At 46.3% G+C, this 14,094-nt stretch overlaps 1 protein-coding gene across 2 annotated transcripts in view; it reads left to right on the top strand.

Annotated features, from left to right (window-relative positions):
- stk40 (serine/threonine kinase 40) overlaps positions 1-8,072 on the top strand; it is a 22,070-nt gene extending 13,998 nt beyond the window's left edge. For both annotated transcript variants that reach the window (XM_012825074.3, XM_012825081.3), the window contains exons 8-11: positions 2,331-2,475; positions 3,915-4,034; positions 5,263-5,347; positions 6,127-8,072. In XM_012825074.3, the coding sequence (XP_012680528.1) occupies positions 2,331-2,475; positions 3,915-4,034; positions 5,263-5,347; positions 6,127-6,345 (569 nt within the window). In that variant the 3' untranslated portion in view covers positions 6,346-8,072. The remainder of the gene's footprint in view (positions 1-2,330; positions 2,476-3,914; positions 4,035-5,262; positions 5,348-6,126) is intronic.
- The last annotated feature ends 6,022 nt before the right edge of the window (positions 8,073-14,094 follow it).

Below are 14,094 nucleotides of genomic sequence, written 5' to 3'. Positions count from 1 at the left end.
CTCACCTCCTCTGTCAGTGCTGTGATGAAACCTCCTCCACCCTTCTTTCCCAGTGACTCCTAACTCCTACCCTGAGCGCAGGTTGGCAGTCACGGTTTCGGTGCTGTGGAAACATTTTGTGTGTGTGGTTGGGGGGGGGGGGGGGTTTACTGACGACAGCTCCGACCTCTTGTTGCTGAAAGTGAACCTGTGAAATCGTAAATTTTCTTAGCACACACACAAACACATAAATGTTTTAAATCAAAGCACTCCTTGCAGTTCCCCAGTGGAGCTGAAAAGGAACATAATGGTTCTGTGCTGGTGTCTGGTGGTGCTCCCAGAATGGGTGTGAAGAGTTCAGAACCAAGTCACCAAATCAGCTTCACCTCACATCAAACTGGAAAGAAAATGGCTTGCTGAATAATTGCTGAATCCGTCTTTCTTCGGGTCATGCTTTTTTTTTAATGGAGACCCGATTGCTTTCTGTTTAAACACAAGCGTTGGCGTGAGGGTTAGTCGAGCCCAGCTCCACCCGTCCCTTGTGCTCCGTGCCGGCGGTGTTTGGGTTAGGATTTCTGGGCCACCGGGGTGTTTTGGGTGCGGAGGGGGATGGGCTCGCGGGGAGCAGCGGGCTTCGTGCCGGCTTGTTTGCACCGCTCCGACCTCGCCGTAAAAACACAGACGAGATTCCAGCCAGAGATGAGAGGGAACGTGACGGTAGAACAATGGGCCTCTGCCTCTCTGAGTCATCCCAGTGAGTCATGCGCGAGAGAGAACACACACACACACACACACACACACACACACACACACACACACACACACACACACACACACACACACACACTCACTTTTCCACCCGCCTTCTCTTTGTCTTTCTCTTACCCGCTCTCGCTGTCATGCCCCCACACACAAACACAGGCAAGTCCCACTACACAAACACACCCTCAGCTAAAGAATCACTAGTCCCTGTCATTATCTGCTAGAAAATAAATGTATTCTACCCCCACATGCACACTCACACATACTTGCACAATCTCACATGCTTACACTCACTTTCTCGTGCACACACACACACACACACACACACACACACACACACTGCCCAGCTGGGCTGTGCGGAAACTGCTTGCAGCTCACCACTTCCTCTCCTGCAGCTGAATGGATCATTGTTCTGTCTGTTCTCGAGCTCATCATTAGGGAAAAACTGAAAGTTGTGTGTTTTTTTTTTTTTCCACACACATATACACACACAGACACAGTCATCAAACTAATAGCAAGCGTGTGTAATAGGGCAGTATTGATCTCACATTAGCGTTTAGCCTTGGGAGCCATGGGAACAGAGGGGCTGGGGATTGCGTACAGATGAATCACTCAAGCCCCTGGCAGCAAAGGACATTATCATGTGTTGCACACACACACACACACACACACACACACACACAGTGTTTCCCTGGCCGACTCTTGACGTCACTCTCCTGGTGGACCTTGACCTGGTTGTCAAGCACGGTCCCACCGCCTCTCCCACAGGTTAGGTAACGCCGCAGCCCTGCCAATCCGCTGGCCCTCCCTGCCCTGCCCTGCCCTCACCTCGCGGCTCGTGTCGTCTCGTCTCCTCTCTAAAGCCCCTCTGATAAGACTGCCGGGATCAAATTAGAGCTGGCTCCTAATGGTTCCTAATGGGAAAGTGGATCGGAAATGAAGGAAGTGGAGACAGATCCCAGATCAGATTCGGTGCCCATTACGTCAGCGCTTTTCTGTGCAGTAAACAACTTGTGAGGCATTGATGCTGTTTGCTGTTGTCCGTTTTTACTTTTGGCAGACAATAGAACGGCCGCTGCTCTGTCAGGGTTCTTGGCTTTGTTATATGTTATAGAAACGGTCATGAATAGCCCATGTTCCCGTCACTGGGGAAAAACACTTTCTTCTAGTAAGCCATGAATAGGACTGTAATTCCAGCCATCTAATTGTCTAGCTGGAATCACAATGGGTTTTTTTATGAAATGAAAGACTAATCTAAAGCTGAAAAAAAGATGTATACTGAGGTAATGGCAGGATTGGGAAAGCTATTTAAAGATCCTTGACAAGCCTTGCATTTTGAATAGGAGCCTGTAGGGTTCAGGGTTTGTTTCTACGAGCGCGTGTCTGTGACACTGCTTCCTGCTTGGCCCTGGAGCCAAAAGCCAAAGCCCCTGGGCATAGCAGGAGAGAGGAGAGGAGGAGCGGGGAGAAACCCCACTGGGAGATTGGAGTAAACCGAGAAGTGATCTCCTTTGGAAATGTAACATCGCAGACTTCTGGTGTTGTTCTGCTGACGCGCGGCCTGACTCGTTTGTGTTTGCGTGTTGCAGGCCGGCCGTACCGTGGGAAGCCCAGCGACATGTGGGCCCTGGGTGTGGTCCTGTTCACCATGCTGTATGGCCAGTTCCCCTTCTACGACAGCATACCTCAGGAGCTCTTCCGCAAGATCAAGGCTGCAGAGTACTCCATTCCAGAGTGAGTACCTTCTCAAGTGCACACACACACACAAACACACACACACTTACACACTCACACAAATATACACACTTCATTCCAGAGTGACACACACACACAAACACTCTTCCATACTTGCACACACGTACACACTCCATTCCAGAGTAAGTGACTTCGCTTTCCTCACACACACACACACCTCATTCCCCCTCACTGTGAAAATCATTTACTTAGTGTTTATTTAGTGTATTGGTGTTATGTGGGAATGGACGCTGAAGTTGAATCGTTTATCTATCCCCTGGCAACTTAGTATCAGTAACGATGATCTTCCAGGGGGAATTGGAACCATTTTATTAACATGTTTGAGAAGGACATGAGGGAGGGGGGGACCTCAGTCACTACATTAGTGTCAGTAAGCCCCCACCCCACTGAGGCCTCATTAGTTCTCTCAGTATTGTCTGAAGGTCTCTGTGAAGCCAATTCACATCATCCGCAAGTGGTTATGATCACTTTGAACCCATGACTGCCTTTTTAGTGGCGAGCTAATTTTGAGAAATTAAACGTTGCTTCAGGCTATGCAGCAAACGGAGTTTCCTTGTTGCTATGGTTGAATAGTTACTATGATACTACTACAATTGCTAGCCATGGAAACGTTTCAATAACTTTTAAACAGTTTAAATGGCAGAGTTCTATTTGGATGAAATGGTTGCTAGTTCCATCCTTTTCAGTTGAACTTGTAACATTCTAATAGGGAAAGGGCCAACCCTCAGGGTGGCTGTGCAGCCCTTCTGTTGGGCTCCCAAATACATGCGTTTAACTCATTAGTTCCTATCACATTGGGGCAACTGCCAACTGTTAGGATGGTTCCCTAAACTAGAGATAGCGAGGATGGTTTATAGCAGGTTAACTGGCATGTGACCTCATTTGTTTTCCCTTCTCACGGAGGTTCACGCTAGTAGCGTTCCGTTAAATACAGTCGGAAGGAGTATACTCGGCACCTGTTACTTAGTGTTAATGAAAATGTGCTATCTATCCCATGTGGTTTTTTTTTACCTGATACCCCTTTGATATACGAATCCTATTAATGTAAGACACTCACACACACACACACACACACACACACACACACACACACACACACACACACACACACACACAAGCAGATTACAACATCCCTCTAGCCCTTTTGTTAGAAACAGAATGTCTAGAAAAACCTGTGACCTGATGACTAATTAGGAAACTAAATTCCCCCAAGGCCTTAGTTTTGCTTCTTTATAGTTCCCATTTTTGCCATTTTGGGTCGTACTTGTTTGCTTAATGGGTCTGACTGGGCACATACTCATTCATCTTTTCTTTCACATTTCATTCTTTATTTATTTTTACTCTTCCTGTTGTCGCCTTTCCACTCTTTCCCTTGCCTCTGTGTGTGTGTCTGATCCTGTGTGTGTGCTCTCCTGCAGGGATGGTCGCGTGTCTGAGAGTACTGTGTGTCTCATCCGTAAGCTGCTGGTGTTGGACCCCCAGCAGAGGCTCACTGCCTCCGAGGTACTGGAGTCCCTCAGCAGCATCATCGCCTCCTGGTGAGTCCTGCAGTAGGCATTATGATCTAGAGCACTATGGGTTATGTAGTTTTTTCCATTATGCATTATGCACTAGAGCACTGGACTATGTAGTGTTTGCCGTAGGCATTATGCACCAGAGCACTGTGTGGATTATGTAGTGTTTGCAGTTGGCATTAATGTAGGAAGGATCATGTGGCTGAACAGTGAAGTTATGCTGAAGCCATGGTAAAGATGCATAACATAGGCCATATTGTTTTCTGGCAAAGATTTTATGGCATTCGTTTATATTTTATTTAGTTTTTTGAAAAATGTAAACCAATGTCTATAATTCAGAACATCTGGACCCTGTGACAATGTGCATACAGAAGCGTATATATAATTATTTACTTTAATTTATTACCGTACATACCACATGCTTTACACTACAGCATGCATGGCAAAGACCACAGCTTTGATTTAAAATGCCTCTTTTATCGAAATATGGGCTTATGAATCAAAGTCTTTATGTGCCTTCTGCAAACACCCGAAAGCCCGATAGGATCAGTCAGTCCTCCATGCCTTGTAGAGCATATGGTGTGGCTGTGTCTGGCCCCTGCTCTGCTGTGAGTTACTGGAGCCTCCTGGAGGAACCAGCCAGGAACAGATTCTCCATCCCTGCCTGGTGGAAGGGGCCAGGTGTTGGGTTGCAGCAGAGCAGATGTCCGATCGGCTAGCAGTGCAGCTCCATGCCACATATTTACATAAGCATCTATTCCTGTCTCACTATCTCCATGTGTGTGTGTTTTTTTTTTTTTTTTTTCCTTTTCTGATCATAATCTGACGGAAAACACTAAAATTAGGATAGCAGGAGGATAGCAGAGTGGAAATATTCACACACCCATTCACTCCTTAAGCATGTTATGCCTTTTGTAAGGTATTGAGACTTCTTGATCAGCACTCTCGGAAATGTCAGTACCTAGATTGTTAATACCCTTGGGGGTAGGGTGTAGGGTTGTTAATAGCCTTGGGGGTAGGGGGGTAGATGAGGGGTCAAGAGCTGAACCAAGAACCGCAGAACACCGTGCAGTTCCCACAGCCTAATCAATGAGTGAAGGAGTGCTTTATACTCCCAAACTCAACATACATATAGACTTGGAGATCTAGTTGTATTTGTACTCGTGCGTGTACTTATATTTGTGCATACATACTTGCATACTGGTGGATGAGTACTGCTTCATGCATACTAATGACAACCTCCCCTCCCTAGGCAATCTGTGTCGGCACTCAGCGGTCCTCTGCAGGTGGTGCCAGATATTGACGACCAAGTGACTCACCCGGAGCATCTGCAGGAGGTGAGAGATCTAAATATGATGAATCGGGTTGGCTGGGTCGGATATGGTAGCGTTTCGTTTGGCGTGGGGGTTTTGATGTGGTGCAGTCTGGTTCAGTTAGGTGGGGTTGAGTTTGGGTTCTGGTTTCTGATGGGTGGGGAAAAGACTTGGAAGTGGTGAGAGACCTGAGTGAAACCTGAAACCTCACTAAATACAGAATTTAAGATTTATGTGAAAAATGTTTTGAAATGTAAATCACTCCCACCCTGCTTTATGAGAGCCCTGTTTTGAAGTTTATTCAAATTTAAGTTAAAAATGTTCAAGTCGTCTCAACCTGAGCTCACGTCACTCCTGATTCCACAGAGCGAGACAGTTTGCCTTTGTGTCATTTTCTTTATCGGTTAGTGAGTTGTCAGCGCCCCCTTATGGTGAGATAGCGTAGGTGCAACAGTAACACTAAGTTCACAACTGCCTCTCCTTGTGCTGTGATCATCACTCACTTGGTGATGGACAGTCATCTAAAACACTCAAATGCTCACCTCCGCTAGCGGTGCAAGTTGAGCACAATTCCAAAATCATTTGATTCCCAGGTAAAATAGGTAAAATGTAGATCAAACCTGTAAAGAACAAATTGAAGAAATAGGCTATAAAATACAATCTGCTCTATCATCTCTGGTATACCTCTGTAAAATTGTTTTGATTGCACAGCATAAACACTTCAGTGAACCATAAAATTGGAGCAATCTCCCTACCACAGTTACGCTGAGTTTGATAGTAACCCCCACCTCACTCTCTCTCAGGCGAAGGTGACGGAGGAGTCGTCGCAGTACGAGTTTGAGACCTACATGCGGCAGCAGCTGCTGCTGGCCGAGGAGAAGAACACTATCCACGAGGCCAAGAGCTTCCTGAGCCAGCGGCAGTTTGGCAGTGTGCCGCCCGTGCGGCGCTTGGGCCAGGACGCCCAGCCCGTCAGCCCCCTGGACGCCGCCCTGTTGGCCCAGCGCTACCTGCGCAAGTAGCCCCTCGGCCCCTCAGGCCTGTCCTCCTCTCCACTCCCCTCCTCTCCTCTCCTCTCCTCTCCCCTCTCCTCTCCTCGCACCCTCCGGTGAAGATGGAGGGGGGGGGGGGGGTGGCGCGAGTTGGGTTTGGTGGTCAGGTGGCTTCGGAGAACTACCCTGGCCATTGGCATTTGAAAACAGCCCTTGCCCTGAGAGAGGGAGAGTGGGGATGGGGGGGGGGATGGAGACTGGAGTAACGAGAGGAAGGAACGGACCTCTGGACAGATCCTTCATCGCGGTGTCGGCCGCGTTCTCTCCTGACTCCGTGGCCTTCTCACTGAGAAAAGCGACTCTAACAGGGGGGGTTGTGATTTGGCCTCAAATGATGGATGGCTACCAACCCCCCCGCCCCCCCTCTCACTCTCAATCTGTGAACACTTTCAGCAATACAGGAGTGGAATCATGTAGCAGCACCCCTCCCCCCTTACCTTCAACCCCTCCTGACCCACCCCCCCACCCCCCGGCACTTTTCCACAGAATCGCCTCAGACCCTGACTTCACTTGACCATGGACGTGACACCTTCTCACTAGACTCCAGACAAACACACACAAACACACACTCACTCTCTCTTTCTCTTCTTTTAACCAAAACCAGTTGGCCTGTGTCGGTCTGTCCGGTCCGTATCCGTGACTACTGGCGCCAGTCCTCTCCTCATCTGCACACGCTTTGGACTGTTCCAATCCGTATCTATGACGTTGAATCTACCTCTAGCATCTCTGTCTCTGTCTGTCTGTCTGTCTGTCTGCTCTAATGTTAAGTATTTCCTGCTCGTTGAGTCATGGTTGTGGCGCTGGCTCAAGCACAGCACAATGAGCGTTAGCATTAGCATTACTGGTGCATAATAGCCGTCACAAAGAAATGACGGCCCCTCTGAATAAGCTCTCCTCCCCTTCATCCAGTAATAAAGTAGCAGTTTTCTTTTTTCTAGTCATCCCCCCCCCCCCCCTCGTTTGAGAAACTAAAGGCCTTTAGGGTGAAATCAATACTGTACGGCGGGAACGTCCTGTCTTAACCCATTCTCACACACACCATTCGATAGATTCACAAGGAATTTTTTTTGGGGGGGGGGGTGTAAATGTGCCCCGCCTTGAGTGGAAGTGACTCCGATCCGAGATCCGAGTCTTTTCCATGCAGTGTTCCTCTGGCCTTCCCTGTGTGGAAGTCCTGAATCATGGATTTGAAATGGATGAGGCAAAAAAAAAAAATCGATTTTGTGAAGTGACTGGGCCCATAATTCGACCCAACAAAACGATTTAATAACTGACCCAGATCATTTTGCCTGATGAAGTGTGTTTGCTATAGCGGCTCCTCAATGAGAACATTACCACTCTTGTGCTATAAGAAAGGTAAAAGTAAAAAATGTGGAGGGGGAACCTGCCACTCGTCAAATATGGCTTCAGTGCGGCCTGTGGCAGGGGACCTGTCTCTTTAAGCTCCTACACCTTAATCATGTGTCCCGTATCTTGCCGTATATTCAGACTCCTGTCCAGAAGAGTATTTGAGAATATTCCTTGTGGACGTTGATTACTGGAGTAGCCCAAGTACCGCAGTAAAACAGGGGGGGTGGTATGAAAAGGCTGTCCCCCAGCAGTCTCACTCAATGCGGAGGGTGGTGCAGCCCGTGACCGCTGGGTTCACCCAAACCCAGGCCAGCAGTTGTATTCCTGTTGCTGCAGTAGAGTGTGTTATCTTGTGTGTGTGCGTGTGTGCGTGTGTGCGTGTGTGCGTGTGCGCGTGTGCGTGTGTGTGTCCGTGTCCACCCCTCCTAGCTGCAGGGTGTGTATTTGTGTGTGTGTGTGTCTCCACCCCTCCGAGCTGGTGCCACTGGGCTTGTGAGTGCTATCCTGCAGTACTGTAGCTGAGGTTTCCCTGCCGAACGCCTTTTTTGTTTTAAGTTTGATTTTATTTTCTGTTTGTTTGCATTAGCTGATTTCTTGACAGAGTAACCTGTTCACTAACAGCCTAAGTATAAAAGCTCTAAAGCGTTTGCTTTGTCTCTTTTAATTTCCCCTGTGCTACGCAAAGCCCACTTTATTTATTCCACCATGTATCATATAGTTATCTTTTTTTTTTTTCTCCTAAACGCAATGCAATGTTTGTCAGCATTTAAATTTTTTTTCTTGTTGTTATTATTGTTATGTAAACCATTGCTGTGATCTTTCTGTATCAGTTTTTAGCTATCTTCAGTGAAGGTTTTTTATTTGTATTTGTTTGTTTGTTTTTGTTTTTAACGGGGGCATGTCTGAAATAATTGTTGCCACATGTTCATGATTAAGCTACACTATAATGAGACTGACTGTGCATAGCTCTATTTTTAAGTAAGTTTAAAGAAGAAAAAAAAGTTGAAAAAAAAAAGAATCACACATGTCAACTTGATTTTTTTTTTTAAATATGTTGACGGTGCAAGATCCATGCAGTGCTACACCTCAGGCCAGTGTCAAGCCTCCATCTCATTGGCTTAGACGTGTGTGTGTGTGTGTGTGTGTGTGTGTGTGTGTGTGTGTGTGTGTGTGTGTGTGTGTGTGTGTGTGTGTGTGTGTGTGTGTGTGTGTGTGTGTGTGTGTGTGTAGAGCTTCAACAACTGTGTAAATCCAGTGAGCTGCCACCCTGCAGAACAATGCCAACTGTAGTTTTCACTTGCGAAGAAAGATTGATTTAATTTCAAGTCGTGTCGCCACCATAAAGGGAATGAGGTGGGGGATAAAAAAAAAGCAGTCATGTGCTCTCCCACATCAATGTGAATTGTTTGGAGATAAAAGCCGTGTTGTTGCGTGGTAGATCGTGTCCGTGAAATCATTAGAGAAGGCTTTCGTGACCACCAAGCCCCCCCCCCATTCATTGGATTAGCTGGTTACCCGCCACACTTGTCCCTGTCGCTTTTAAGAACGAGAGCGAGTACACCGTCAGCATCGCAGCCGTCTCTCGTAGTCACAATCTGTAGGTTTCACCGGGTAAAAACATCAGTGGTGTTTGTAAGTGTGTTGCCTGTTCTTGTAGCCACGGAGACGAAAGACGTGTCCACGACAAAATCACTGTCTGAGATGAGCGGAAACGTGCTCTTTGCTTGTAGCTGGTTTTCATGTGGTTGTCAGTGGGAGTCAGACTTGAGAACCGACTTGATGCATGATCAGTGTAAAATTATGTGTGTGGCGCTACAGATGTGCTTTTTTTTTGCATGATGGGTTTTTGAAAGAAGATTTGCCACAAAACCATGACATTTGAACTTGATCTTTTAATGAGGCAATATTATTAAAATGAAGTATGGGTCAAGTAGTTCAAAGCACTATACGGAAAAAAAAGGCCACAAAAAAACCATACTGTGAGGAAGTGAAGATTTTTGTTTTACATGTGGTATAACCTAGTATCTAATTTGCATAATGCTGAAACTGGAAATAGATCTTGTCATAGGTGGAAATGTGGTGGAAATTGGTCCTAAATCTGCAAGTTTGGTGTTGTAAGCTGCTTGGTTGGTATTCTATCTAAAAGACAAACTGGGTAATTGTACAGAGATGAAATCAAATTTGTATAAAAGACAAATTATTTAGATATTTTTGTACTTCATCAGATCTCTACATGCATGTCAGCAATAAACTTTGATATGGAACCACTTTTGCCCGGTTTGTTTCATTGCAAGGTGCTGTCTGAAGTCTCCGAACAGGAGTCGATTGGTGGCAAATGCAAACCCCATTTTGTCCAACAGAGGGCGTCCTTTCCCAAAAATGTCTCCTTCCCAGAGAGCAGTTGACTCTACAGATCTGGCCTTGATGTGGCTTGCATGCGGCCCAGATCAGTCTCAAAGAGCTGGAGAGCGAGAGCGGTCCACCTTCTAGAATGGAACTGCCTTGTAGCTGTGTGCGGAGGGGAAAAGACTCATGAAGGAAAACCCTTTCAACAGAACTGGCACTTTAAAGGTGCTCATAGGCCAACCATCTCCATCAAGACTGGTTATGGTGGTAAGTTATTCAGCTCAAGACTGGTTGTTTGAAAGTGCTCACAGACCAACCATCTACACCAAGACTGGTTATGTTGGTAAGTTAGTCTGCACATGAATCACATGAGCTTAAAGTCAACTGGAGAGATCTGTATGTGATCACTGCAGACTCTTAAGCTTACTTGTGTGTGTGTGAGAGAGAGACAAAAACAAACAAACAAACTAGAGGAATGTCCTGGACTGTCCAGCTCAATTAATATATGAAATTACCCTGATAAGATGAGGGAATGGTGATGTTTGTGTTACTGTGTTAACTGCACTCTCCGTGTGTGTGTGTGTGTGTGTGTGTGTGACCACTCCTGGTGTAAGAACACTTATTTTAGCCCTCATGTTTGATGAGGTGAGATGATGGGAGAATGGTGATAATTGCATTACTGTGTTGACGTCACCCTCATGCCTGTTTTGCCTCAATCTGAATGCTGTGTGTGTGTGTGTGTGTGTGTGTGTGTGTGTGTGTGTGTGTGTGTGTGTGTGTGTGTGTGTGTGTGTGTGTGTGTGTGTGTGTGTGAGAGAGAGAGAGAGCGCTGGGTCTGGTGTGTACTGGCCTAACAGGAACTCATGCTGTTTGTCCTGCTGTGTCGGCCCTGTTGAGCAGTCCTGCTCATCTCTCCCCAAGTCCCACAGGCCAGCAGGACACTAATTCATTGAAGCTGGATTTGCCAAAGCAAACACACGCACACACACACACACTATGATGTTTGAGGATACAGAAGAAACCTGATGAGGGTGCTATATTAAATAACTATGTTTTTGGGTCATGCCCCTAACCTGGCCCGTTCTCTTTAAAGAGGTATTAAGATGATGTCATATATGGCTAGGTCAAGTTGCAACACAATGTGTTGGTCTGGATCTCTGAACATGGTCTTTATTCAAAGCAGACCTCAGTCTGAGATGCTGGTTATTGTGTTTATCAATGGTTCGTGTATAGATGCACCTACAGACACACATATTAAGGCCAAAAGTAAAACTGCACTGAAAAACTGCATCGCCTACACTACGCAGTGTTCTGTTTAACACTGGGAGTATGTCTGTGGACTGTCTCCCAGCAACAGCACAAATGTTGTGGTCTGCAGAATGTGTCAAGAGGAGGGGGGGGTTGTTTGATGAGGGGGCTGGGGGGGGCAGTGATTCAAACCCCTCTCGGAGAGAGACCTCTGCTAGAGCTAAGATCTAAGCTGTGAGATCGGGGGGGGGGGTATGCATCCCTTGTTGACATGGTCCTCCACCCAGTGACAAATCTCTGGCTGGCTGGTGGAATCCTCTTGAGAAGCCTCTGCTGTGCTGGTCTGCGCTGTGTGTGTGTGTGTGTGTGTGTCGCCAACCACAGCTGCACCGCAGATCTATTGTCCTTGACCTCCAGCATGATTCCAAAGAAGCCCTCTTCCAATAACCTGACGTCAGCGATGATGATATCTTTACCTCATTACCTCTGAGGGTTAGCCATTTGTTATTTTTCGGCAGATGGACCTCTTGATTTCCTCTGACAAGAAACCCAGTTCCATGTGTGTGTTTGTCCTTGAATCTTAACATTACAGCATCAGAAATTCACTGTGGCTTGTGAGTTTGTAATGACTCCAATGACATGAGCTAAACGCATGTTAACTGTCCCTCTACCCTGCCTCCAGACGTCTTCTTAAATTAGCCTCTTGAAGCTGTGGCCCTTCTGAGATGTTCATCATGGAAGAGAGAGAGAGAGGCCCGAGTAGAGTAGGGCCCAAACTGGTTTGACACGACCATGTCTGTCTGTCATCACCCAATGTTGTCGTTGATATTTTAATGAGGCCTCAATGTCTCAGGGGCCTGCTGCTTTAAGAGCGATCCCTTAGTGCAGGGGTTCTCAAACTTTTGCAAGCTGGGCCCCCCCAAAGCTGGTTAGGGGTAGTTGGGGCCCCCCCATCCACCCGCGGCCCGCCGCCACCGCCCTCAACTACACCACCATATATAGATAGATAGATAGTGTATTGTTATTGATAGGCCTGACATGTCAAGGTTAGGCTATTGTTATTGTTAGGCCCATACAGACAATTATTATAACTATTTATTTTTATTATTGTTATTATTATTATCAGTAATAGTAGGTATTATTATAATTAATGATTATCGACCAATTATTATTATTGTATTATTATTATTATCATAATAATAATAAGTGGTATTATTGCTATCATTAGGATACTGTTATTATTATGGGCCTCTTGTGATCTTTACAAAAAAAAGAATGACGAAAGAGGGGAGATGCTTAAGTCTACTGTCACTCTTCAGCTGCTCTTTCATGTCTAGTGACAGCTCATCTGCTGAGCAGAGAAATGGATCCCGAACTCAGGCGAATGAACGGTAGTCCTCTTTGAAATAGGACCCAAACTGATTTCTGATATTCGGCGTGATACAGTGTAATTTGACATAGGAGCTAAACTCAGCACAATACCTATCATTATTCTAAACGTGTTGCGTGGCCGGCAAAATCAGTGTTTCGGCAATTGTATGGGGTTTGCCAAGCTTAGCAATTCTATGAGCAACTACATAAGATGCTCCAGACACTGCTTGGAGATAGTGCTATGCTTGGACATGGTGGTTCGTTGTTGCTGGAGGCCATCACGTTTATGTTTAAAGAAGTCCACAGGCTTCTCTTTCTGACTTTTACGAATCAGAAACTTGTCCATGTTGTGTTTGTTTGCTGATACAGCGTATGAAGTTAATAAAGTTCTAATTTCAACGTCGTGTTCTTGTATGTGTGGTTGTGAACGACTTGCACACGAACAATGGATAAGGCTGTGCTAGGCAATGATTCCTAACCAAACGAACTGTACACAATGTAGACAGGGACAGCACAAAATAGTATTCAAGTGCTGGTGTTTTATTTGTTGCGGTGGATGATCAAAAAATGTAAAGGTAGGCTAGGTGTTAAGGAGAAAAGGGCTAGCTGTAGTTGGAAAAGGTAGCTAGCTAGGCTAGCTCTCGGGGCTACGAGCTTTTCTAAAAGATTGTGGAGCAAATTACTCCTTAGAATAGGCTACGAATAGACCTACTGCAAGTGCAGTAAGGTATTACTAAGGAAGGAGTGAGTCTTTAAAAATACTGTTTATAAAGCAATGAATATCTGAATGATAGAGGAAACAAGAGAAATTGCACAAACTCTGCAAAGTGTCGTCTCAGGGTGAGCGCTTACCTCCATGCCTGCGTTTTGTTTTTATACTCGGAAGCGGAGGTGCTACTCGCGTTGAAATGATAATACTCCGTTTTGATTGGTGGATCAGGAGCAAAACAGTATTTGATTTGTTTGGGTCAGTCCAGCCCCTTGCATTTCGCTACTGAGGGAGCTTTCACTAACCAGTGACAGGTCGGCGGGTTTTTTTTCTTTCTCCGTCTGTGACATCGCGCCCCCCCTGGAGAGTGTTCGCGCCCCCCCAGGGGGGCGCGCCCCCCACTTTGAGAACCACTGCCTTAGTGGAATCACACAAGGTTTCCATATGAGTGAGCTGAGAGAAAACTGCTCTCACAGAACAGATTCCTTCCTGCAGTTTATTTGTTGTTCAAGTCCCCCCCCCCCCCCCCCCCCCCCCCCCCCCCCCCCAACATTTCTACTCCCATCGTTTCCGTTTTTTTTTCCCAAAGTGCACGTTCTGTTCAGCTTGCTTCACTTACTTCACTGCAGACATTTAGAGGGAATTGCCGAGATGCGCGCACACACACACACACACACACACACACACGCACACAC

This window comes from Clupea harengus, chromosome 11, assembly GCF_900700415.2.
Source record: "Clupea harengus chromosome 11, Ch_v2.0.2, whole genome shotgun sequence".
NCBI classification, from domain to species: domain Eukaryota; kingdom Metazoa; phylum Chordata; class Actinopteri; order Clupeiformes; family Clupeidae; genus Clupea; species Clupea harengus.
This window is presented reverse-complemented; position numbering and strand designations above follow the sequence as displayed.